This window comes from Ovis canadensis, chromosome 25 (assembly GCF_042477335.2).
Source record: "Ovis canadensis isolate MfBH-ARS-UI-01 breed Bighorn chromosome 25, ARS-UI_OviCan_v2, whole genome shotgun sequence".
Taxonomy (NCBI): domain Eukaryota; kingdom Metazoa; phylum Chordata; class Mammalia; order Artiodactyla; family Bovidae; genus Ovis; species Ovis canadensis.
The window spans coordinates 22606149-22632569 of NC_091269.1; the positions used below are offsets into that span (position 1 = coordinate 22606149).

Sequence of the window (26421 nt, forward strand, 5' to 3'; positions counted from 1 at the left end):
ACAAGGGAAGCCCTGTTAATCCGAAATGCCTCATTTATTCCTTTCTCTTTCCCCTTTTGTAACCGTAAGTCTGTTCTCTATGTCTGTGAGTCTGTTTTGTACAGAAGTTCATTGGCATCTTCTTTTAGATTCCAGGTATAAGTGATGTCATAAGGTATTTGTCTTTGGCTTACTTCACTCGGTATGATAATCTCTAGGTCCATCCGTGTTTCTGCAAATGGCATTACGTCATTCTTTTTCGTGGCTGAGTAGTGCCCCGTTACATATGTAATGGAATATATATATGTGCTCATGTCTTCTTTGTCCATTCATTCATACTGATGAGTTCCTTAAGCACATCGCCCAGCATAATGTGTTTCTCACATGGGATATGGTCCTGAAGGGTACTTGTTGATTTCCTCAGCTTAATTTTTAAATCACAGCAAGGCTTCTTACCTCAGTTATCAGGTTTCTTTTGTCCTGCTACTTGTTATCATTTCAGACATCATACTGCCTTGCCCTTTAGAACCACTTTTGTCAGCGTTTTAAAACATCAGCTATTTCAATGTTCTTTATCCAGTGACTTAACCCAAGGTGGAGCCGGTCTGCTCAAGTCTGCAGCAGGTCGCCACTGATGGATAACATTTCTGAAAGCATATTAGGTGTGGCAGTCTTGCATAAGGAAAGTTGGTAGCTACAGCAGTACTTACCTAACTAACAATGTAACCTAAACAGTTTCTATTCCAAATACATTTTTATTCAGGAAATAATGTGTGTGTGTGTGTGTGTGTGTGTGTGTGATACATATGATTCTCTCATCACTTTAGATGTAGCCAGATGAGATGTTACCAGATACCTGTTCTTATCAAAGCAGTTATTGTTATAATATAATTTAATCCTTACCCTTTTTTTTAGTACTTTTTATGAAGACCATTTTCAAAGTCTTTATTGAATTTGTTACAATATTGTTTCTGTTTTATGTTTTGGCTTTTGGCTATGAGGCGTGTGGGATCTTAGCTTCCCAAAAAGGGGTCGAACCTGCGCCCGCTGCATTGGAAGGCAAAGTCTTAACCACTAGACCTCCAGGGAAGTCCCCCTCTTCCCTTTCAATATGAGCTCCAGTTTTAAAACTTTAAATATTTATATCTTCCAAATTTCATAGGCAAGGACATAGTCTTCTTTATGGGAAATTCACTAAGTAATAAAGTCCTTGGAGAGCCTGACCATGGAGTCTGTGAGTGTGGTTTTCAGCAGTGTGTGGGGTGCAGGCATCTGCTCAGGCTAGCAACTGAATGCGTTTTTGGATCCAAGTATAAACCTTTCTAGATAAATGTTTTTAGAAAGTCATTTTAATGAGAAAATCCTGCCCAACAAAGGAAATCCTTTTTTCTGTTTTAAATCATGCTTCCCCAGTTTAGTGAGTAGGACAGAAATTTGACATCAGCCCTAATTCAACACAGCTGGAAATTTTTGCCTGAACACTCAAGTGTACGGGTTTTGATCATGAGGTGAGTTACGCAAATTCTCTTTGAAATATTGCCTGACCAAGTTAGGGCTACCGAATCAGACATGTGTGGAAGGACAGAGGGAAGATTTAGGGCTCTTCTCGAGGCTGATAAAAGGCAAGAGTGTGTGGAAGGGCGGGGACAGACACACAAGACCCGCTCGCTGCCCTAGAGGCAGGAGATCATCCCAGGCGAGCTGCTCTTGGCTGCATCCAGGGGAGGGACTGAATCTAGAGACATCTCACACACTTGGTGGCGAGAGGCGGCCTTGGCCATGGCAGGCTGAGAAACCGCATGGCTTCCTTAAGACCTGCCAAAAAAGAAGTCTCCATTCCTTGCTTCAACAAATGTGTCCTGAGCATCTTTTGAGAGCTAGGCAAGTTGCACTGGAATTCCAGGGATGGCAGGACCCCATTCTACCCCCATCTAGTTGGAGAGATAGGCAGGTGCATACATGTGAGAGAAGTTCTGTCCATGGTACAGGAGGAACACCCTAGCCTGGAGTTGAGTGGTAAGAGATTCAGCGATTCAGGAGCATGCCTGGAGGAAGTGGGGTCTGCAGGGCTTCTAAGAGGAGAGAGGGCATCCGCCAGGCAGAGAAGGGAAAAGCTCAGTAAGAGGCCCTATTCCTGCTATAGCTTTTTTCATTCCGGCCTGTGGTGAAAATAGGTACTCCTAGGGCTAAATGATGGAATAAATGTGTAGAAAGAAAAAAATAATAATTTGAATGGCTGAAAAGACTGCCTGATGGGACAAATTACTAGAGAGTTTTCAAAGCCACTTTGAAATGCCAAACAACCTGTACTTTATCTGTTCAGAATTGCAAATACTACAGAGCTCCATTTCAGCCAGGAATACCAATGATTTTGTAGTAGGGGATATTTTAATTTTCAAGTATCAGTCATATAGTCATGTAACATTTTGGGGGCCACTTTTAATTTAATAACTAAGTGGGGGCAAATGTTACCAGTTTCACACTGAGAGGAGCCCAGTGCATGAAGAACTATTGAATGTGGTTCAGAAAATGTTCACTGGGAATCTGGCAAGTAGATGGGAAAGATGGGCAGTTAAGGCTCTCAAATCCCAGAGGGGTAGTGGTAAAGAATGTGGGTTCCATCCCTAGGTCAGCAAGTCCCTTGGAGTAGGAAATGGAAACCCACTCCAGTATTCATGCCTGGAAAATTCTATGGAGAGAGGAGCCTGGCCAGCTACAGTCCATGGGGTCACAAAGAATCAGACATGACTGAGCAACTGAACACGCAGATACATGTTCTTATTCAGAAAGGAAAACTGGCCATCCTTCCCATGTGACTCACCTGCTGTCCTCTGCCTCCAGCCTTGGGTTTCATGGCCTTGGAGACCAAAGATCCCTCGCTCACCACTGCATCCCAGATTGTCCTGGTTGCCATCATCACCAACATCTAGGTGATGTGTATGCAAGTCATGGAGGGGGTACCTCTTTGGGTGAGGCTGAGCCCTCTGGGAAACAGAACAGACTTTGCCAAGCTTTGAGGGAGGAAGGAAGAGAAGAGACAGCTTCTGGTGCTGTTTGCTTCTCTGATTCTTTCTGTCATCCCTTGTAGCCCCCTCAGTCCTGCCATGGGTCAGCCCTGCACAAATCCCTTTCTGTGTCCCTCACCCCACCTCCTTGCATCATGGTTAAGTCCAGATCCAGAGGAAAGAGCTGGCTAGACGTGGGAAGACCTCTGTCTTGGACTCCAACCCACCACTTTCTCTTTGTGTGACCTTCAGCAAGTCACAAGACTCTTAGAGATGCTTCTGATGTGTGTATAAGGAGGAACTGAATTAGATGAGACTTAAGTTCCTAAGCCTACCAGCTCCAATTCTCTCTGCTTAGGCATGAAGATGCTTGGGGAGGCACCTGTGACATTCTTAGCAGCCCTGACTGTGGTGGCCCTTTGTGCACGCTTGCATGTGATGTCCTGGGAAACAGGCAAGAGTGAAAATGAGGGACTCCACTTTCTTGCAGGTACATCCCAAGCTGGGGCCTCAGGAGCAGTGCACTGCTTAAAGAATGCACTTGTTTTGGCTTAAAGAGAGATGCCAGCATTGCCAAAGAGCTGTTGAAAGACAAACTGCTTTGAAAAAATGTTCCCTTTCTGTTAAGACTAACAAGCAAACAAAAGCCCTTCTATGGCTCCTATTTCCTTTACCTTTTTATTTGATTTTTTTAATCGATTATTATGATAATCGCTATATAATATTATGTTGGTTTCTGCCATACATGAATGTGAATCAGCCACAGTAAGGAAGCGGAGAAGGCGATGGCACGCCACTCCAGTACTCTTGCCTGGAAAATCCCATGGATGGAGGAGCCTGGTGGGCTGCAGTCCATGGGGTCGCTAAGAGTCAGACACGACTGAGCAACTTCACTTTCACTTTTTACTTTCATGCATCGGAGAAGGAAATGGCAACCCACTCCAGTATTCTTGCCTGGAGGATCCCAGGGACGGGGGAGCCTGGTGGGCTGCCGTCTATGGGGTCACACAGAGTCAGACACGACTGAAGCGACTTAGCAGCAGCAGCAGCAGCAAGGAAGACAAGAGACAGCTTCTGGTGCTGTTTGCTTCTCTGATTTCTTTCTTTTATCACTTTGTAGACCTCTCAGTCCTGCCCTAGATCAACCCTACCCAAATCCCTTTTGGTGTCCCTCCCTATTCCATCACAGGTTAGGCAAATACTATGGGTAAAATTAGAGACTAGGGTAAAGTTGACAGTGAATCCCCCTGCTCTCCTGCCAGGGGACCTCTGTATAGTGAGCCTAAAAACCAATGACTTAAAAAGGACGTACTTGAGAAAAGTGTTCTCAAAGCAAGAGAGATACAGTGGTAACAGGCCTGATGCCTCCCGCCAACACCGTGCCACCCTGGGCCAGTGGAGCACACACACACTTATGTTCCTAGGAGGAGGTAATCCTTGGGGATTTACATAGGATGGCGATTTTGTTCTTCATCCTAGGAAGTGAGTGTGTCCCCAAGGGGGCTGTGAGATCTAGAGACAGGAATCCATTCATCTAGTACACTTCTGCCTCTCGAGGAAGCATCTTGCTGTACCATATCCACTAAAGAGTCATTTTCCCCAAAGCTAGAGGGAAACTAGCTCCCATTGGTTACATCCTGAGCAAATAATGCTATTCAGACTATGCACCTGCATATTTGACCAGAATTCGGGGATCTGGGGACCAGTGGCCAACAGCAGTGACCACTCATTGAGATCTTTTCCTTATTCTTCTCAGGCTCATGGCTCCAGTTCCCAGCACAGCTAGGTGCTCCCAACCCTGAGACAAGTCTGGGTGTTAGCACTTTAGTGCACTTCAAGATCTGATTGGTCTGGGGACCAGAAGGGGATACCTCCTGCTAATGTTGTGCAAGGGTCCTGTCCATTCATGCAGGCTCCCATGTGGTATATACCCATGTTTTAGCTACTATGATCCTTAACACATAACGCTCAGCTTAGTGATTAAAAAAAACTTCATATATGCATGGACCTGTGAGGAGGACTGTCTTTGCCCCACATCGTCTGGGTGTTTAATGAATCACTTGAAGGCAGGTCCTTAAGTTGTCTGAAGGCTCAGTCCCGCTCGTACCTGGCTATTGACTGGGCCTTTTGCTGGGGCATTCAGCCTGACACCTACACCTGGCCAATCCAAGTGACTTGGGCTTCCTCACGACATGGACCCTGGGTTCCAGGGCAAGTGATCTGAGAAGACATAGCACCTCTTAGGATGTTGACCTGGAAGTCAGGCATGTCAGCTCCAGAGGATCCTTAAAGGACCAGCCAGGTTCAAGGAGGAGAAGTATTAATAATAGTCTGTCTCCTGGCAGCACAGGTAAGGTTCTGGAAGGCCATACTGCTGTGGCCACCCACACATTCCGCCTTGCCTAGGCTCAGCAGGGGAACAGCAAGGGGGTTGTACCCGGCCCCTCCAGGCTGTGGTCCCTAGGCAGGACGTCCACAGCTTTGTCTGACTGATGCGCACGACTCTGGGTCCATCTGGCCGTCTGTGGACAGATGGAATTTCTTTGAATGATGGAGAATTTTTTATCAGATTGATAAAATATGTAAATCTTCCCTCTCATTAGCTGTCCCTTCTCAGTTTAGGTCTTAAACTAATTCCATTCTCATGCTTCCATATGAGAGCATTATGGTAAAGCCATAAACCATTCAACTAACGCCCAGGTCACATTTAGTGTCCTTTCAGTACAGGATCAGAATCTGTCAGTAGTGATTTGTGCAGGAGTGTGGTGGAGATTCTGTAACTTGAAGAGGCAGTCCCATGAGAGAATGCCAGTCAGCTCTTCTGTTACTGATCAGAGAACCTTGATCTCACTGAGTTCGTTTCCCTGTGCCTCTTTATGCCTTTTAATCTTTTTTTTTTCAATTATTAAAGTATAATTGATTTACAAGTTGTGTTTCAGATGTATAGCAAAATGATTCAGTTGTTACATTTTCCATTATAGGTCATTACAAGGTATTAAAAATAGTTCCCTATACTATACAGTTGGTCCTTGTCGGTTATCTATTTTATCTGGAGTAGTTTGTATCTGTTAACTGCATACTCCTAATTTATCCCCTGCCTTTCCCCTTTAGTAACCATATGTCTGTTTTCTATTTCTTGTGTTTTTTAAGCTTTAAAATCATTTTTTAAAAAATATTCAGTTGTATGTCTTCCGTACTTTTTCATTATGGCCTGAATTAATGTTCTTAGTGACTTTTTTCTTTTCAGAGATGTGGAAAATACAACAAAACATTGAGAAGAAAATAAAAATGTACTATAATGCTGGCCCTCCAAATAATTGTTAATATTTGAGTATTTCCTCATTATTAAATATTCTTATATTAAAATGATTTTAATGGCTAAGTACAAATTGAATATACCAGGACTTATTTTAACCACTCCCTTTATTGTTGGACACATGTTATTTCCTCTTTCTTGTACTCTTAATGCAATTACTTTTGTATTACTAAAATAATAATAAATTTTTATTTAACACATATGGTAGAGATTTTCTATATTTATTAAAATGCTTAATAAATTTTTGAAAAACTTAAATATATAAATTTTCTTTTTGATAAATTCCAATAAAGGGGCTTTTGAATCATAGACTATAAATAATTTAAAGTTTTGCTGTTGTTGTTGAGTCGCTAAGTTGTGTCTGACTCTGTTGCGACCCCATGGACTGTAGCCTGCCAGCCTCCTCTGTCCATGGAATTTTCCAGACAAGAATACTGGAGTGGGTTGTCATTTTCTTCTCCAGGGGATCTTCCTGACCTGGAGATCGAACCTGCATCTCCTGCATTGGCAGGCAGGTTCTTTACCACTAGCATTATCAGGAAAGCCCAAAGTTTTTCTATATGGTCTTAAATCACTTTTCCAAATTCACACAATCACTATCAATCTGTACATAATTTAAAAATAAAAACAGGCAGGAATTATGTATTTGGGGGAATATGTAAAGCCATATTTTAAATGGACTTAATTTAGCTTTGATTTCTATTTGTTTTAGCCCTAAGATGAAAATTGAATCATTTGATTCCATCAAAGAGTGTTTTAAATTCCTTAGCTTCATGTTCTGATTCTTTGCTTTTGTGCCTCTTTAAAGCGTAATCTCCGTCGTATATATTTCCCCACTCACACTGTATTTTTCTCCGTCGCGTATGGCTTGCGGTTTCACTGCTGTCAATCACTTTTCTCCAGATGTTCTTTCTCTTGGTGTCTCATTTAGTTCAGGCATGACTGTGCCATTACTCACTGCCCGTTGTCTCAGCTTCCATGTAATTTGTCTACTCCGTAATTCTACGTCTTTGAATGACAATGTTACCACTTTTAGAGCAGTAAAATATACATGCATATGTGATTTTTACATATTTACTGTTTTCTCCTCATCACTTCTATGCTCAGTTAGGAACAAACCTTCACTTATGCTTCACATGCTTTCTTGTATAATCGTGTCCATTTGTCTGCAAAATTGTATGTTGTCACTAAGTTTTCTGTACATATATTAATTTATAATATATTAGATGTCTTCAGTATTTACGGTAGTTATGGGTACTTCATCTGCACTGTTTTCTTCTAATGTAGTTGACCATTTGGGATATCAACTTTAGGGAATTCTGGAGTTGATATAGTGAATGTTAAATTACATATCTTGATTAAATGGTTATTTTTGGACTCCAATTATACTATTATACAACTTGTGAACTCTAAGGACTTTTAAAATATTGTCACACCTGGGCATTTTGTTGTTTCTTTTCTAGCCATTAATTATAGCTTTTTCAGTAACTGCAATTTAATCTGAATAGATATCTCAATTCTTTTCCCTAGGCAAAATTATTTTTATATACCTTCTAGGACTTTCACCATTAGTTGGAAAAATATTAGTTTTACTTTTGGTTACTTTTAAATTCTGAGCTCTCTTTTTGCTGCTTATTTATTTACTTATTATGTTTTATTGAGATATAATTGACATATAACACTGTGTAACTTGAAATGTACATTGTTTTTATATGATGCAGGTTATTACAAGATATTGAATATAGTTCCCTATGCTACACAGTAGGTCCTTGTTTATCCATTTTTATGTATAGTAGTATATATACGTTAATCCCAATCTCCTAATTTATCCCTCCTCCCCCTTTCCCCTTTGGTAACCATAAGTCTTTTTTCTATGTCTGTGAGTCTGATTCTGTTTTATGATAAGCTCATTTGTATCATTTTCTTAGATTCCACATATAAACAACATCATATGACATTTGTCTTTCTCTGTCTGACTTACTTAGTATAGTAAAGATTCTAGGTCCAGTCATACAGCAGATGGCATTATTTTGTCCTTTCTATGGCTGAGTAATATTCCATTGTGTATATATGGACCACTTCCTCTTTATCCATTCATCTGTTGATGAACATTTAGGTTGCTCCCATGTCTTAGATATTGTGAATAGTGCTGCTATGAACACTGGGGTGCATGCATCTTTTTGAATTACGGTTTTCTTTGGATATACATTCAGGAGTATGATGGCTGGTTCATACAGCAGCTCTGTTTTTCATTTTTTAAGTAACCTTCATTATTACTCTCCACATGGTGGTTTTATACAGAAAAGTGACATAAAGAGGGCTCTTCTGGTTCATGTACTATATACAAGTGTGAAGGGGAAACATTCCAGAAGGCGGGAGGTCCCAGACTTGGCTATTCATTCATGGAAACAATGAATGCCATGTGCCTGCCATGTGCCTACCATGTGCCAGGAGCTCTGAGCCTAGCAGCAAGCAAGCCATCATCGTCCGAGCTCTTATGGGGCCTGGCATGACTTGTCCCTTCTTTTATGGGGCTTACACCCTGGTGTGAGAGAGGGAAAAGAGTCCTTGCACTGGTGGTGATAGCAACCGTACATATAATACAGGTCTTCTGGCATTTAAAGTCTCTTGGGAGTGCTCTTGCACTGTTGGTGGGAATGTAAATTGATACAGCCACTATGGAAGAAGGTATGGAGATGCCTTAAAAAACGAGGAATAAAACCACCATATGACCCAGCAACCCCACTCCTAGGGATATACCCTGAGGAAACCAAAATTGAGAAAGACACATGTATCCCAGTGTTCACTGCAGCACTGTTTACAGTAGCTGGATCATGGAAGCAACCTCGATGTCCATCGACAGATGAATGGATAAAGAAGTTGTGGTGCACACACACAGTGGGATATTACTCAGCCGTAAAAGGGAATGCATCTGAATCAGTTCTAATGAGGTGGATGAACCTAGAGCCTATTATGCAGACTGAAGCAAGTCAGAAAGAGAAAGAGAAATATCGTGTGAGTGAGTGACATCGCTCAGTCGTGTCCGACTCTTTGCGACCCCATGGACTGTAGCCTACCAGGCTCCTCTGTCCATGGGATTTTCCAGGCAATAGTCCTGGAGTGGATTGCCATTTCCTTCTCCAGGGGATCTTCCCAACCCAGGGCTCGAACCCAGGTCTCCTGCATTGTAGACAGACGCTTTACCGTCTGAGCCACCAGGGAAGTCCCACTCATGCATACATACAGAATCTAGAAAAATGGTACTGAAGAATTTATTTGCAGGGCAGCAGTGGAGAAACAGACATAGAGAATAGACTTATGGACATGGGGAGAGGGGAGGAGAGGGTGAGATGCATGGAAAGAGTAACATGGAAACTTAGTTCAGTTCAGTTCAGTCGCTCAGTCATATCCAACTCTTTGCGACCCCATGAACCACAGCACGCCAGGCCTCCCTGTCCATCACCAACTCCCAGAGTTCACCCAAACTCATGTCCACTGAGTCGGTGATGCCAACCAACCATCTCATCCTCTGTCATCCCCTTCTCCTCCTGCCCTCAATCTTTCCCAGCATCAGGGTCTTTTCCAATGAGTCAGCTCTTGGTATCAGGTGGCCAGAGTATTGGAGTTTCCGCTTCAGCATCAGTCCTTCCAATGAACATTCAGGACTGATTTCCTTTAGGATGGACTGGTTGTATCTCCTTGCAGTCCAAGGGACTCTCAAGAGTCTTCTCCAACACCACAGTTCAAAAGCGTCAATTCTTCGGCACTCAGCTTTCTTTATAGTCCAACTCTCACATCCATACATGACCACTGGAAAACCTTACATTACCATATGTAAAATAGATAGCCAACGTGAATTTGCTGTATGGCTCAGGAAACCCAAACAGGGGCTGGGGTGGGATGGGGAGGGAGATGAGAGGGAGGCTCAGGAAGGAGGGGGCATGGGTGTACCTGTGGCTGATTCATGTTGAAGTCTGACAGAAAACACAAAATTCTGTAAAACAATTATCCTTCAATTAAAAAATAAATAAAAGTTTTTAAAAATCATTAAAAAGTCTTCTTAATATTGTAGCTTTCAGGGACTGTGACTAGTGTACAGATACATGTTCAGTGCCCTATTAGAGCCCTGTGCCCCTGAAGGAACATCTCTCTGTTCTTACAGGTCAGCATCTCTTTGGTTAGCATTCCTATTCCAGTGTGAGTTTGCCCATGAATGCAGTTCAAAGACCTAGGCTTCCCCTTTGATAAATGCACTTTAGGAGTTGGTATACTGGGTAGAAGTCTTAGAAATGACCAGATGCAGGAGATAAACTGTGGAGTCATGTAGATACAGCTTATCATTCAGTAATAACCTGAAATTGCCATTCTCAAGAATGACCTCCAGGGAAGACAAAGTTTCTGGCATGATTCCAATGGGATGCAGAAGGTAGCAGAGCTGTGTTGGGGAGTCTTCCCTTTGTGGACCCTTGGATAAATCACAGATGTGTTCATAGCCCTGAAAATACCTGTAGTTTACTAATGATATATTTTTCTTTTTCCCTGGCCAGGAATCTTACATCTTTTCAGCGGAACTTGGAGAAAAATGTGAAACCATAGGCAAGAAGCTGTTGTACTTAGAAGATCAGCTGCACATGGCAATCCACAGTCATGATGAAGATCTCATTCATATCCTTTTAATCCTGCAGGTGGAGCACCTGTTAGGTTACTTTGTAAAAGAAAGTCTTAAAAAATTGCACAGTTTTCCTATGCCTCAGCAGATGGAAACCAATAGATACTCCTGGTATTTAGAGTTCAACACACCTCTGGTCTCTGAGATTATTCAGTATGCGATGTTTTCTCTCTAGGTTTTGGTAAGTTGGCATTTTTGATGACTAAACCTGACTGCTAAAAATTACCAAAGAAATTCAGACATGCACAAAATTAGGCCAAAGAAAAATGTAGTTTTGGGGCTGTGCAGCTGGGTTTGTGGGGCTCAGATGGTTGTGAGTCTGACTGCCTCGGTTTTCTAGGGGCTTTCTGAATACCGAGAAACCCAAATCCATCTTCAGCTTCCTCTTGTATCACATTAGTGGGACTTCATATCGCTCCCTTCCAGTTTTTTCTCATACAAGATTCCATGTATTCCCTGTCACATCCGCAAATCCCTTTATCAAAACTAGTTGCCAGTGAGCAAGATGGCACAAGAAACTACTGGCTGAGGTGTTTGTTCACGTGAAGCACTGAATCTCATATTAATCAGTGTATGGTTTGTCCCTGGTTAGCTCTTCGGAGGGCAGATGAGTGCGCGCAGGATGGATGAAGGCGTATACAGCTTGGTCCTGTATTTTTTTTTAAGGTATTTACTCATAAGTTGAAACTTCTCTAGATGAAAGTACTTCTTTGTTCATTTATCCTTTCCGTTCAGTAGTATGACTTTTATTAGATGTATTTGTGAGAAATGTGGCCATTTTGAACTTTATTTCTCATTGCTGTCTTTTCAGAATTCGAGTTCTTATCAGACTTTATCTGGAATATGTATGTGTGTTTAAAGAGATTTGAATGGTCAAGCATTAACCATAATCACAAGTATTCAGATCCACAGTCTAATGATGGATTCAGCGTTCTGTTTCCTTTCTCCTTATAACCTGAAATCTTTCACCTTGCTTATTGAATTTAGCAGGAAAAATTTTTTCAGCTTAATCAGTGATTATTTCCAATTGCTCAAGGTACATTTTTAAAAGCAGACATTCTGTTTTTTTGTAACTCCCTGCCCCTAATAGACTGTTATTTAAGCTCTCATTAAAAAGCTGGCCAAAGAAAGAGTAGCAGTATCTTTGCCTTTCACTTTTGTTTATTTCATGTTCATGGATCCCACAGATTTGAGCAGTTGTTAGGGGAGTGTGGCCTCCAGCAGATGGACAAGTGACAGTCTGCAGCTGGGCATCTGGGAGCAGGGTCCTGCCAAGGGCCAGTGCACACCGAACGGCTCCTGGCCAGCAGGTGGGCTTATTCCTCGGTGGGAAAACCCCCCAGCTTCTGGTGGGCTCAGGTAGCAGTTCTGACAGCTGCATTTGAGGTCTGTGTTAGCTTCTCATTTAGAAATTTTCAAAAATGTTAGTTTGATTCTGGAGAATTGGGTTTTCTCCTTAATAGATATGGGTAGTAGGAAAGAGGCTGAGAGGGGACAGAGATGTGTATAAATAGGATGCTTTTAGTGTTCCCAAGCCAGATTCAGGAGCAATGGGATCATGGACAGTGGATAATGCCTCTATCAGTTCAGTTCAGTTCATTTCAGTCGCTCAGTCGGGTCTGACTCTTTGTGACCCCATGAATCACAGCACGCCAGGCCTTCCTGTCCATCACCAACTCCCAGAGTTCACTCAGACTCACATCCATCGAGTCAGTGATGCCATCCAGCCATCTCATCCTCTGTCGTCCCCTTCTCCTCCTGCCCCCAATCCCTCCCAGCATCAGGGTCTTTTCCAGTGAATCAACTCTTCACATGGGGTGGCCAAAGTACTGGAGTTTCAGCTTTAGCATCAGTCCTTCCAATGGACACCCAGGACTGATGTCCTTTAGAATGGACTGGTTGGATCTCCTTACAGTCCAAGGGACTCTCAAGAGTCATCTCCAACACCACAGTTCAAAAGCATGACTTCTTCAGTGCTCAACTTTCTTCACAGTCCAACTCTCACATCCATACGTGACCAATGGAAAAACCATAGCCTTGACTAGACAGACTTTTGTTGGCAAAGTAATGTCTCTGCTTTTCAATATACTATCTAGGTTGGTTCTAACTTTCCTTCCAAGGAGTCAGTGTCTTTTAATTTCATGGCTGCAGTCACCATCTGCAGTGATTTTGGAGCCCAACAAAATAAAGTCTGACACTGTTTCCAAGGTTTCCCCATCTATTTGCCATGAAATGATGGGACCAGATGCCCTGATCTTCGTTTTCTGAATGTTGAGCTTTAAGCCAACTTCTTCACTCTCCTCTTTCACTTTCATCAAGAGGCTTTTTAGCTCCTCTTCACTTTCTGCCATAAGGGTGGTGTCATCTGCATATCTGAGGTTATTGATATTTCTCCCAGCAATCTTGATTCCAGCTTGTGATTCTTCCAGTCCAGCGTTTCTCATGATGTACTCTGTGTAGAAGTTAAATAAGCAGGGTGACAATATACAGTCTTGACGTACTCCTTTCCCTATTTGGAACCAGTCTGTTGTTCCATGTCCAGTTCTAACTGTTGCTTCCTGACCTGCATACAGGTCTCTATAGGTTTAGAGATGCCTCTATAAGCATCTCTAACGTCAGATAACAACATGTACCTGTAGGTTCCCAGGTGCCGCAAGTGAGGAACCTGCCCGCCAGTGCAGGAGATGTAAGAGACGTGGATTCGACCCGAGTCAGAAAGAGCCTCTGGGGGGGCGGGGCACGATCACCCACTCCAGTATCCTTCCCCTGGAGAATCCCATGGACAGAGGAGCCTGGCGGCTTCAGTCCTTAGGATTACAAAGAGTCGGACACAACTGAAGTGACTGAGCATGCACTCACTAAGGTTTTCATTTGAGTTAAATGGGTAATATTCAGGAGATGTGCTGAACACAGTTCTTATAAGTAAGTGAAGTTTCTCGGTCGTGTCCGACTCTTTGTGACCCCATGGACTGTAGCCTACCAGGCTCCTCTGTCCATGGGATTTTCCAGGCAATAGTACTGGAGTGGATGGCCATTTCCTTCTCCAGCGGATCTTCCCGACCCAAGGATTGAACCTGGGTCTCCCACACTGTAGACAGGCTTTACCGTCTGAGCCACCTGGGAAGTCATGGCTAAGTGCTTGGTTTTAGGTAGAAAAACATTTTCATTGTCAGTGTCACAAGATCACACCACATCCCATTTTTATATGAGGTTTCAAGATAGACTGATTCAGTCATTTTGTAACAAATCCTTGAGAGAACTTATTGGTAACCCTACAGTGACTTATATGAAAAGTCATTTCATTCTGATAAAATTTCTATGGACAGATAGGGATTATTATTTCTACTTGATAGTTGAGAAGACTGAGGCTTAGAAATTGCATGACTGTCCAAGATCATTTCTGACGAATGGCAAAGCATCCATCCACCAACCCATGGTCCTTCATGGCCAATCAGGAGGCCTGTAAGTAGCTGGACAGGCTTATTCTGTGGAACACACAATTACTATCAAAATGTTAAGCTTTAATAAGAGGTGTTTAGTGAAGATATATTTATTGAGAATTTTGCTGGTCCTTGCTGAAATAAATGGAAACGTAGAGGCAACATGTCAAACCAGGGTTGGGAAACACTGGTTTAGGTACTGAAGTCACCCTCCACCAATAAAATTTACACCACAATATGGACTTCAATGCAGACTTTCCTCTGCACCTCTGGCTTTGTTCTGTGTCACTGATTGAGAGTAAATACAAAGAAGGTATCTTTGAATTCAAACAGTGGCGCTTACTGGATCTCGGTGCCTTGAGAGAGAAGGACACATTTACAAGGCACTGCTGAAGCTTCTTACACAAACCGAAGCTCTTGTTTCAAATGAGAGCTTATCTCGATTCAAAGAGGCTGCTGAAATCCTCCAGCCAGGCTCCGACTGGTTTGTGTTTCCATTCTTGATCAAAGAGACAGAGCTGAGTGCGGTTGAAAGAAACAGCTTGCCGTCAACAACAGGAAAGAATTTCCCAGCGAGCGTAGTATTTTTGTTTGATTCCATTAAGGACTCTGCCAGATCCTCCTGTGTGTAGGCTGCAGAGCGAACATGATTAATTCGAGCCCACATCAATGTCCATGTCCAGAAGATTCAAGCCTTGGACACTCCAGATGCAGAGGCCCGGAACTTTGCATAAGCCACGAGTGCGAGAAAGCCCTGGGCTGCAGCATCAGGAGAGGGTGGGCCAGTCACAAGCAGTGGGGCTGACCTTCCCAGCAGAACCTCTGGGCATCCTGATTTAACATCAAGGCCATGGATGCTGACTTGCAGTCTCTCGTTTTTATGAAGAAGTCCCTGGATTGACAGAGTGGAGGAAGGGGAGAAGACAGGCCGTGTCTCTTCATCCTCCTGACAGGCTCACTAAATCACACCGAGTAACAGCACCAACCCATCAGGAAGCACACGGCAAGCATCTGAGAAGAGTCTGCAGCGTTAATTGGAAGAGCCGGCGCCACAGAGGTGACTCACGCCTGGCATCTAAGGCGAGGACGGGAGGTGCGACTTCACTGCCACTCAAGCCGGGATTTCCAGGAGTGTTTGTCTGAGTCTGTAGTATAATTTCACAGTCACTTTGGATCCTAATTAGCAGTTGTGTTTTGAAAAAAACATGTTGAGGGGATGGAATCATTCTTCCACGTACATAGTGCTTTAACCGAAAACCGTCTAGGTTAGGTGGATGTTTTAGCAGCGGTTTTTCTCTTTCTCCTTCATCTTGTACAACACACTTTCAGAAGGAAAGAAGGACGCCTAGGAGTGGGACACTGAGCCTATCTCAGAGCCCCCAGGGTAGTTCTGCCCGCCTCTGAATCCTAGATGAGACGGCACAGACTGATTCTATCTGTGGTTCCATTTGCATTCATGTCCAGGAAACCCTCCTGGATTTCTGTTCTTTCTCTTTACTTGGAATGCGTGGTGCCCAATCCATTAGTCTTGGTGGTGCTTGATGGCATGCAAACACTCTAAATACATCCAGATACGTGCAAAATGCCACATGAGCTTAAGAGCCCTTGCTTGGTTCAGCTTTAAAACATGCAGCTGTAACTGACAAAGGAAATGGGAGTTTGGGGGACTTGCTCCTGCCTCCTTGCAAATGCTTTCATCCTCTAGAACTGAAGAGCTGGAAGAGGGATTGTGGTCATCACGGGATCATAGATGAAAGAACTGAGACCCTAAGACACTGCAGTTTGACCGTTGTGTGCCACTAGTCTGATGCGAATATGGGGGCCGCGGTTCTTCCCTCTGGTCCCCACGAAAAGGAGTGGAATGGGAAGAGGAGGCGCGGGAGCCCAGGAGAGGTGTGGACACCCGGCTCCTACTGCAGGCGTAGCACGGGTGAACTTGGCCCTGGGCGGCACCGCAGGAAGTGCGCCTGCGCAGTCTTCACACCCTTTGAGGCTGCTGCCTGTGGGCGGGGCTTTCCTCTTTGCTCGTCAACAATTGGGCCCCTCACTTTTAGCTTTGGGAATGAAGGAAAGTTCTCAGGACTGTGGCCACAGGGCCTGCAAAGGGATCACTGTTGATAAGGAAAAAATAATTTAGCAAATGAGTAACTTACTTCTTTTGGAAGCAAAGGGGATCAGATGAACTGAAGACCATCGTTTGACCCAGCTAATAAAATGATCGCTTAGAATCACAATCGGCAGTAAAATACTCAATTGTTTTTGGTGTATAAACAAAAGACCCCTTTGAAAAAAATCTGAGGATCTTTGGACACGGCTGCCCTAAAGGGCAGTGTTGTCTTAGCACCGAAAGACACGTGTGAAACGTGCCTTTATTCATTGCGAACACAGTCTGCACAATTTTACTATCAACAAGTAACATTCTTGGCACTTCCCTGCTGGTGCACTAGTTAAGAATCCGCCTTTCAATGCAGGGGAGGTGGATTCAATCCCTAGCCAAGGAGCAAAGATCTCTCTTGCTTCCAGGCAGCCAAGCCCATGTGGCAAAACTCACAAGCACATGTGCTGCAGCGAAGACCCAGCACAGCCAAAATTTTTAAAAACATTTTTTAATTGTAAAAATATTTTTTAAAGAAGTAATACTCTTGCCTAACACACCTGTAGTCTATAGCAAGGCGGTCTCGGGTTCAAAGGGGTTTTTAAAGATACTGGTATGGCAGTCCTTGTGCCATTGTTGAAACTTATGTGCTGATTTTCTCAGCTGCACACAGGTCTTTGGGGGCTTATCTGTTACAGAGAATGAAATACCCACTTGGCTGAGAGGCTGCTAGAGCACAGACATACTGAGAATCATTTAACCCCTTGTAGACATCTTCTTGCACCTAGATGTAACGAGCACCTCTGTCACGTATACATAAATTCCAGCACTGAAGTTTTACTCTGTTTCCTCAGAACTTTCACAAAACACGTGGTCAAATATCAGTCGGCTTTAACTATGAACTTATTGGGGGAGCAGTCAGGAAAATCTGCATTTTATAAGTAAGATAATGAAAGCATTGGATGGTTTGCCAGCTTCCCAGAGCTGATGGGCACATCCTCAAATCTCCATCTTCTCATTCCTCCCTGTGTCCCTGGAGACCATTGTCTGAGGGGCTGAGACTGTCTGAGATTATTGTCTGAGTGTTATTTTCGTTGTATAACAGTCTTTTTCTTTTGTGGCTTCTCCCTCACTTTCTTTTCAAAACCCGTTTTCAGTGTGTTCTCCCAGTGCTGGACATTTTATGACGAGACATTTTATGACTTCTTTAAGAGGCAGTTGATTTTGGTTCAGTTTCTCTCTCTAAAAACCTTGGTTGTCATTCAGCATATCACAAGAGTGGGGCCTGTCGTCCCAGACTGCCTATCAGAGGTAATGATGTCTCAGGAGTTTGTCAGGATTCATAAACTGCTTAAGCTCTACGTTCATTCTTTATAAACGTAGCTTAACTTTGTGATTAATTGGCAGCTTGGTATTTGGTCTGGGACCACTTATGTTCTTGCTTGTGTAAAGTCATATGTGTTTTCGCTAAAGATTAACAGAGCTGTTCAGAGAAATAGAAGAAAATGAAGTCTTTTAAAAAAGGAAAAAGACAAGTATTGGATGCTTTCTTCTCTTGGATCTCAACTCCACCCTCGTTCCCCCCCACCCTCAAGTTCAAGTGCAAGGAGTGAATCATCATAGTAGATGTATGTAAATTAGGTAAACAATGAAGTCTAGTGAGGCTTCAAGAGCAAAAATAACTGCCAGAGCCTTGTCAGGGTGGCTCAGCGATTTTTGCTTAGGTGAGGTTCATTTGCATAATTCCCAGGATCCTTTGGAATTCCTTATTTAAAAAAGAAAACAGAAAGCTTCCTATAGTCATAACCTAAAGGTATCTCGATCTCTTGACACTGCATCAACATCGTATTTGGATAAAACAACATTGTAGTAGATGTAGGCAGTTTGAGTGGGAAGATTTCTGCAAGCTGCTTAGCCTAGAGCTTTCTGTTTTCTGCATATCTGATCTAGTGACATCTAAGTCATCTGAGCTTTTGTGAGGACTTAATAGCATGTAAGTGGCGTCTACATGTGTCTGTGTTTCTTAAGCTCCTGGTGGATGAAGTTAAATTAGTTTGCTTATTAAATTAAGAGACTCTGATCCACCACTCATTCTGTATTTGTCTTAGAATTGTTCTGACTGCAGGTCCGCCAGGAAAAGCTGTGGACAGACAGGAAGACAGCCATTGGTTAAATGTTCCTGAGCTTAAACACCTAGAAGAGAGCTCATCTCTTTAAAGGATGGTAGTCATATTATTTATTCCATAGGATTATTTGCTAAATTCTCTGTGATTGCTTTATCTACAGGAGAAACAACTTTACAGGTTAGGAAACTAAGAGCCCAACAGTTTAAAGAAAAATGTATCAACCAACTAGCCAACTCAGAGAATGCAAGTTCCCTGCCTTCTGTCAAATCTCTAGTGCCCTGAATGGCTATTTTACAAGTACCCTAGAGCATAATAACACACGACAGCAGATTAGAACCCAAGGGGTTTTGAAGTCATCGTTTCAGGAGAAAACTGAGATTCAAAATGATTTACACAAGGTGACAAGGCTGGCCAGTGGCCGACAGGCACTGTAACTCATGACTGAGTGTGGACCCGTGCTGGCGCCCAGTCCTGGCTTTCTCCAGGAGACTCTGGTTTCCAGGCTTGTTTCCTCTCCACTGTCAGAGCACTTGGATGTGCCAGGGGCCCCCACCCCAGTAGGGGGCTTAGCAGGAGTACAGTCACGCAGACCATATTCTGTGGAGCATCCTAGCTTGCCATCTGTCTCAGCCTAAAAGCTGACTCTTCCTTTTCCTGTTGGAAACCTTCCTTGAGACAGTCAATGACCTCGGGCCTTGTAGGAACTGCAGTTGCTCTTAAAAGAAGTGTAACATTTGTATTAATATTTAATTGGTCCAATTTGGAGGAACTTGAAACTGCAATTAGAGGGCAGTGCCCATCTGCTTTCAGCAGGCACGTGGCTCTTAGCAGATCCCTGGGAGGCTGCAGGGGCCGCCCATCACCTTCACGTGTGTTCCTTAACAACGTGCGCACAGTCTCTCAAGGGGGAGCTCCAGATGGTGAAGGAAACTCTCCAGGCCATGGCCCTGCAGCTCCAGCCAGCAAAGGAGGCGGGGGAGAGGGAGGCTGCAGCTTCCTGTGTGACAGCTGGCGTCCGGGAAGCACAGTCCTGAGGCCTGACAGGACGGAGGGTGAGTGACAGTGTTATCAGCATGAGTGCTGGGGGCCTCTCCCATCCCTTGTGCATAACCAGTGTGCCTGAACCCATTATGGAGATGTGCAGCCTGGATGCCCAGCCGAAGGTGGTCCTCTCTCCTGGGGCTGAGTTCAGGGGAGTTTGCAGATTGGAATATGCAGGGCGGGGGGTGGGGGGGGAGGTGATCTGCTGATTTCCTTCTGTCAGTCTGAGACACTTTTACTGTGTCATTAACAAGAGCATCCTGCAGAGGATTTGAAAAAAATCTCTCCGTTACAGACCGCATTAGACAGACAGTGAAACTGTTAGTTGCTCGGTTTGTGTCCAACTCTTTGCGACCCCATGAACTGTAGCCCCTCAGGCTCCTCTGTCCATGGAATTTTCCAGGCAAGAATGCTGGGATGGGTTGCCATTCCCTTCTCCAGGGAATCTTCCCAACCTTGGGATCAAACCTGGGTCTCCTGCATTGCAGGCAGATTCCTTACCATCTGAACCACCAAGGAAACCTCATTAGACAGAAGTTGGGGTGAATTCTGCTAGAAAGATGTATCTTTCCCTGCATTATCTTGCTTTCTGCTGCACTTAAAATAGCTCCTGATTTAAGAACTTATAAAAAAGGAAAGCATACATGTCTCTCTCATCATACCTGCTACACTTTCCTACAGGCGCATGTATAAGGGAGCTAATTAACCCTAGAATCTGGAAATAACAGGTTTTCACCTTAACTTCTCCTGTGATTCTCTATCATCTCAGGAGAATTAAGATCAAAAATTTCAGAAGGTATTTTTAAAGAGACAGCCTATCATGAGCCCCAGCCCTCTGGTTTTCCTGTTGTGGCAATGCCTATCTTTATAGGATGGTCCCTGATGTTTCATCAGGACTTGCTGAAATTCACTGACAACTAGAGCAGAAAAGGAGTAGGGGCCATAAGTGGGTTGGGAACTTATTTAAATGTTTAAGCCTCTCGTATATTCCCCTGAACCAGTCTCACCCAGGATCAGGCAGGACATGGAAATGGAAAGCTTCAGGGCAGTATAGTGCTCAGTGAGGCAGGGCTGTACTCAGATAATCAGTGCTATACTGAGTTAATCACTGCTGTGCTTGGTTAATCAGTGCTGTACTCAGTCATGCAGTGTTGTATTCAGTGAGGCAGTGCTGAACTCAGTTAATCAGTGCTGCACTCAGTGAGGCAGTACTGAACTCAGTTAACCAGTAATGTACTCAGTGAGGCAGGGCTGTACTCAGATAATCAGTGCTATACTGAGTTAATCACTGCTGTGCTTGGTTAATCAGTGCTGTACTCAGTCATGCAGTGTTGTATTCAGTGAGGCAGTGCTGAACTCAGTTAATCAGTGCTGCACTCAGTGAGGCAGTACTGAACTCAGTTAACCAGTAATGTACTCAGTGAGGCAGGGCTGTACTCAGATAATCAGTGCTATACTGAGTTAATCTCTGCTGTGCTTGGTTAATCAGTGCTGTACTCAGTCATGCAGTGTTGTATTCAGTGAGGCAGTGCTGAGCTCAGTTAACCAGTGCTGTACTCAGTGAGGCAGGGCTGTAGTCAGTAATAGTAATGTGGGGCACTGAAGGCCCCTCCCTGGTGAGGTGGCTGTAGAATAGGCTGAACTCACCCAAAAGCGCTTCTCAAGGTGCATTGAGGAGGGCAGCCTTGAGAGATGCTCTGCAGACACACCACTCTCCTTTGGCATGTTTGGGAAGTGTCCTATGCCATTATTTCTGCCGGAGAGCAATGGTGCAATCAGCATATTAGCCTTTGAGAGTGCTTCAAGTAAGAAAACCCTCTTGATTCTTGATTCTGTCTCACCCCAAACTCCCCAAGTTTAATGGATCATAGATTTTAAATTTAAATTCTATTAATGTTCCATCCGTCTACTGCATTCTCTGGGGGTGTCATGATCCAAATGCTGGTTTATGTCACTCACGTATGCATTAGAGATGAAACTCAAAACCTTTGCTGTGCTGTGCTTAGCCGCCCAGTCGTGTCCGACTCTGTGACCCCATGGACTGTAGTCCACCAGGCTCCTCTGTCCATGGGATTCTCCAGGCAAGAATACTGGAGTGGGTTGCCCTGCCCTCCTCCAAGGGATCTTCCCAACCAGGGATTGAATCCAGGTTTCCCACATTGCAGGCAGATTCTTTACTGACTGAGCTACCGGTAAAGCCCCAGATTTTTGCAGTGTTGAGTTAGTGAGGACTGGCCACAGTTTGTAAGTGTAATTGACTAACTGGTGTTTTTGTATTTCTGTCTCTTGATGCTTACAGGAGTAGTGACGCTCCCGTCTTCATTCGGATCCATGGACAGTAGACAATCTTTGTCATTTCCTGAAGTCTCACTGCCATTTCCAAAGGCAGCTGGTGCTTTGCTCAGCCTTCCGTGCTGTGCAGTGCTTCCGTCAGGAGATGGCCCTGTTTAAGCCAGCAGGTGGCCACAGCCCAGGGAACCAGCAAAAGCACAACACATGAATTTTCTGATTGTATTTTCTACAATTTTCTGGTGAGCACTTAAAAAATATATACTATGCATATTTTAGTAATAATATAATTAGTTTGTTCTAGGAATGCTTTTCAATGTTTTTCAGTGATGGAGCAAATTCCTGAATTATTTATCATGTCTAAGCAATATTATGTACTAGTCACATGGCACATGGAATTCCTCAGTCCTTGAATTAATTTCAGTGAAGCGAAACTTGTAGAGTCAGAACTGTCTCTAACAAATCCCTACGCTGAGAAGTGTCATCTTAAGAAACCCCACGAGACATTTTAGCAGTCACCTAACTCAAGGGTTTTATATTACTCAGGTACCATCATGAATAATTCTGTGAGGTTATGATGTATCTGAAAATTCTGGAAGCCAATGACTAGCTGAGTGTGCCCCAAAATAGGTGTTCTCCAGTGCCCTAGGGGGCAGCATATCCATCTCCTTGTTGAGATGCCAGATCAAGGTGGGTGAATGATGCTTTAACCACCTGCTACAGCTCATCCCCGGAGCAGGCGATGGCACCCCACTCCAGTGCTCTTGCCTAGAAAATCCCATGGATGGAGGAGCCTGGTAGGCTGCAGTCCATGGGGTTGCTAAGAGTTGGACACGACTGAGCGACTTCGCTTTCACTTTTCACTTTCATGCATTGGAGAAGGAAATGGCAACCTACTCCAGTGTTCTTGCTTGGAGAATCCCAGGGACTGGGGAGCCTGGCGGGCTGCCGTCAATGGGGTCACACAGAGTCGGACACGACTGAAGTAACTCAGCAGCAGCAGCAGCAGCAGCAGCTCATCCCTAGTCTGTGCTGGCGTCAGAGGCAGCCAGGATGCCTGCACAAGGCCAGGGTGTTTCTTCTGCCCACACGACCTTCTCACGCCCCTCTTCAGCCACTGTGACCCCCCAAAACCCAGGGCTTTGTATCTGAAACCATAATATAGGACAGTTTCTGTTAGGGCAACATAAGAGGAGATTAGAGCTTGGATTTAAAAGCCACAAAGCAATAACAATAAAAAAAAAAAAACTAAGCTTTTATGGAGACAGTCAGGACCACAAGCACAAGTGCAGATGGAAAATGATGACTTTGGATCTGGTTCCATGGCACCACGCAAGAGAAGCGATGATAGATTACATGGTAGTCTGCACTGAGCTGCTGGCACCTGAATGCCAGACATTCGTCTTCCACCAGCCTGAGCTGTGGCATGTTCTCAGTCAGTGACATTCCCGGTTCCTCCTAACTTCTTGAAATTTCAACATCAAAATGATCTTCCTCAAATCAGATGAACGTGTAATATTAGAAACTACTCTTCATGCACTGGAGAAGGAAATGGCAACCCACTCTAGTGTTCTTGCCTGGAGAATCCCAGGGATGGGGGAGCCTGGTGGGCTGCCGTCTATGGGGTCGCACAGAGTCGGACACGACTGGAGCGACTCAGCAGCAGTAGCAGCAGTCTTCCTATGTAGCAGGGGTGGGTTCCCCAGCACAGGAGTGTGGAAATGCTCACATATGTGTGTTGGGACCGTTCCAACACCTTTATAATCGTTATCATCTTAGTTCTTACTCCAGCCGTAATGGGCAGGTGTTTGTAGTTGATGAAACTGAACCTCGGGAGACTGATGAACATTACCCACAGCACAGAGCAGGTGAGTAGGGGACCAGGAGCAACAGTTAGACCGCTGAAGACAGGTAGACCACTCTTACCGGTGTTCTTACTAAAGTGCTTTCAGTGTCTTTGGGGGACTGCGAGCCCTAGAGCTCCCTTGTTCCCTTGAGAACAGATGGTCATCTTGGAATTCCTGCTTGAGACTCAGAGAACTGGACCTAGGGAAACCCTGGCTCCTCACACCCCGAGATGAGCCTCACTGCACTCTGACCATGAAGTCTAGGCTCGGACAGGCTTCCGGGACCCACCACCCACCGCTGTCCTAATCCACCGTTCATTCCCCATTCCCTGTAAAGTCATGCCAGGAACAGCCACCTACTCTGCGACAATAGGCAGATTTTCTTGAAAACGTCCATCTAATCGGTGTTTTTCAGAAAACATTAGAGAAAGCAGCTTTACACTCACTGTTTAATGGCTTACATTAAGAAATAATTTGATGCTCTAATTTTGAATACCCTTATCTTATCTAATCTTTGAATTTTGTCATGTAATCTATTACTTCATGAAATTTACTTTTTATGTGTTAAACTAAAAATGTTGCCCAAGTCATTGGTGCACCTTGAACTTTCTTTTTTATCTTCTGGAGTATGGAGGATAGAAAAATGTATCAGCTTTACTTGTCTCATCTTTCTGTTTTGGGATGAGTCATGTATTTACATTGCACAAAATGTTTCTAATAAAGCAATGCTTTAAAAGTGTGTATGTGTTTACTTTCAGATATTAACCAGTCAGAAAATGATGGAATTTTATATTCCAGACCCTTTGAAGATATTGAAAATAACATTACTATTAAATGGGGAATAGGACAGAGTGCCCACTAACCACACTGAAATATTTTACTGGAGATACTGGCTTAGACAAGAAAAACAAATGAGAGTTACGATCTGGAAAGGGGGAGATACATTAATAGTGACAGGTGATGTCATTGTAAGCCAGACAACCTAAGAGTGTTAACAAACACAAAATTTATTTACACAAATAACAACACAATCAGCTTACCAAAATCAATATGCTTTACATATACAAATAATAATCAGAACATAAAGTATAAGAAAAGACCTACTTTCAATAGCAGCAAGAAAAGAAAACAGCCAGGAACAAATTTAAATAAGAAACACGTAAGCCTTTTTCTGAAGGAAATTTTAAGATGAAGAACACAAGAGGGAGAATTGAATACAGAGAATGACATTAAATTTTGGGTAGAAAGTCATCATAAATTGTCAGACCTCTGTAAAAAAAATTCATAAATGTTACCTGATCCCAACAGAGTCACAAATGTCTAGATATTCTCAGCAGCCATTCTCTGCTTCATCCTTTCTAGCAATTCCTCATTCAGGTGCTTAAACTGCAAATGTGCTCACACATGAGCAGAGTTGCCATATGCATCTTACTATTAAAGCAGTTAAACAAGGAATCCATCAGCCTGAGGGAGCTCCAATGCCCTGGCACCTATACCAGCAAACCCACATCTATTCCTGTAAATGCTTCAAGGTTATGAAATGGAAGCCTGAGGATGACCAGTCACAAACAGCCAATTAGGCTTTGGACTATAGCCAGTCAGTCCTCCCCTTGCTTCCACGTTTTCTCTGTGAAACTTTCTCTTCCTCCTGTTGGTGGTGTCTCCCAGTTACTTCTGGTTTGGCACCGCCTGATTCCGATTGATTTTTGCTCAAAAACACTCTTAAAAAGTTTAAAATGCCTCAGTATATTTTTTAACAGCCCTATGGTTTGTAAGAGAGAAAATTGGAAACAAGCTAAATTTTCATCCATAGCAAACTGTTTTTAAATAAATTATGGCACAGCCACACTATGGAATGCTTTGAAGTTGCTAAAAGGTCTTTCTATACATGTCTGGCTGCGTCTGCAGAAATATCACTGCAAAGGGGCCCACTTAACTTGGGGCAGAGGGTTGGAAGGAGATTTACTTTTTCTGTGTGCTGTTCTTTTAAAAATTTGTACCAAGTGCTTCTGCTTATTTATTCAAAAAATAAATTCTTTAAGAAAAAAGCCAGGATCACAGAGACTGGAAGTGGGCCCTTGGGTAGGGCAGGGCACTTGGGCCCAGGCCCCCCAGCACTGCCTCAGAATTTACCCCCTCGTAAGCACCCACTGTGTACCTAGCACCATACTGGGGAGTGTGCCACATATTGGTGATAAAAAGACAACTGTCAGATATTATGATCAAATGATCTGAAGGAAGTAACTAATAATATTTATAATTACAAATAATACAAATTATAAAATATTATAAATATTACCATTTTAAAGACAAGGGATGAATTTTGTTTTGACACTTGAACAATGATGTCAGGTGGTAAAGTACAAAAAATTCAATCCCTTCTGTAATTCCAGTTCTGGTCCTGGGTTAGGGAGTTGGGCAAAGCCTCCTTCCTTGGAACACAAGTCTAAGAGATCTAAGAGAGCTGTAGTTGGCTGTGAAGACAGAGTGGGGCCGGGGGAGTGGAGTTACATCTCTCCCCCATTGCTTCTTAGGAGTTACTTGTGCAATGAGTGTTTTATTCAAATAGGTATGCTTTTAAAGGTACCTACCACATATACATTCACCCTGGAGA

At 43.6% G+C, this 26421-nt stretch overlaps 1 protein-coding gene across 5 annotated transcripts in view; it reads left to right on the top strand.

The window, feature by feature from the left end:
- The window catches only part of DISC1 (DISC1 scaffold protein), a 488958-nt gene extending 464412 nt beyond the window's left edge, over positions 1-24546 (top strand). For all 5 annotated transcript variants that reach the window (XM_069572613.1, XM_069572615.1, XM_069572614.1 and 2 more), the window contains 3 exons: positions 10848-10964; positions 19524-19682; positions 21971-24546. In XM_069572613.1, coding sequence (XP_069428714.1) covers positions 10848-10964; positions 19524-19664 — 258 coding nt within the window. In that variant the 3' untranslated portion in view covers positions 19665-19682; positions 21971-24546. The remainder of the gene's footprint in view (positions 1-10847; positions 10965-19523; positions 19683-21970) is intronic.
- The last annotated feature ends 1875 nt before the right edge of the window (positions 24547-26421 follow it).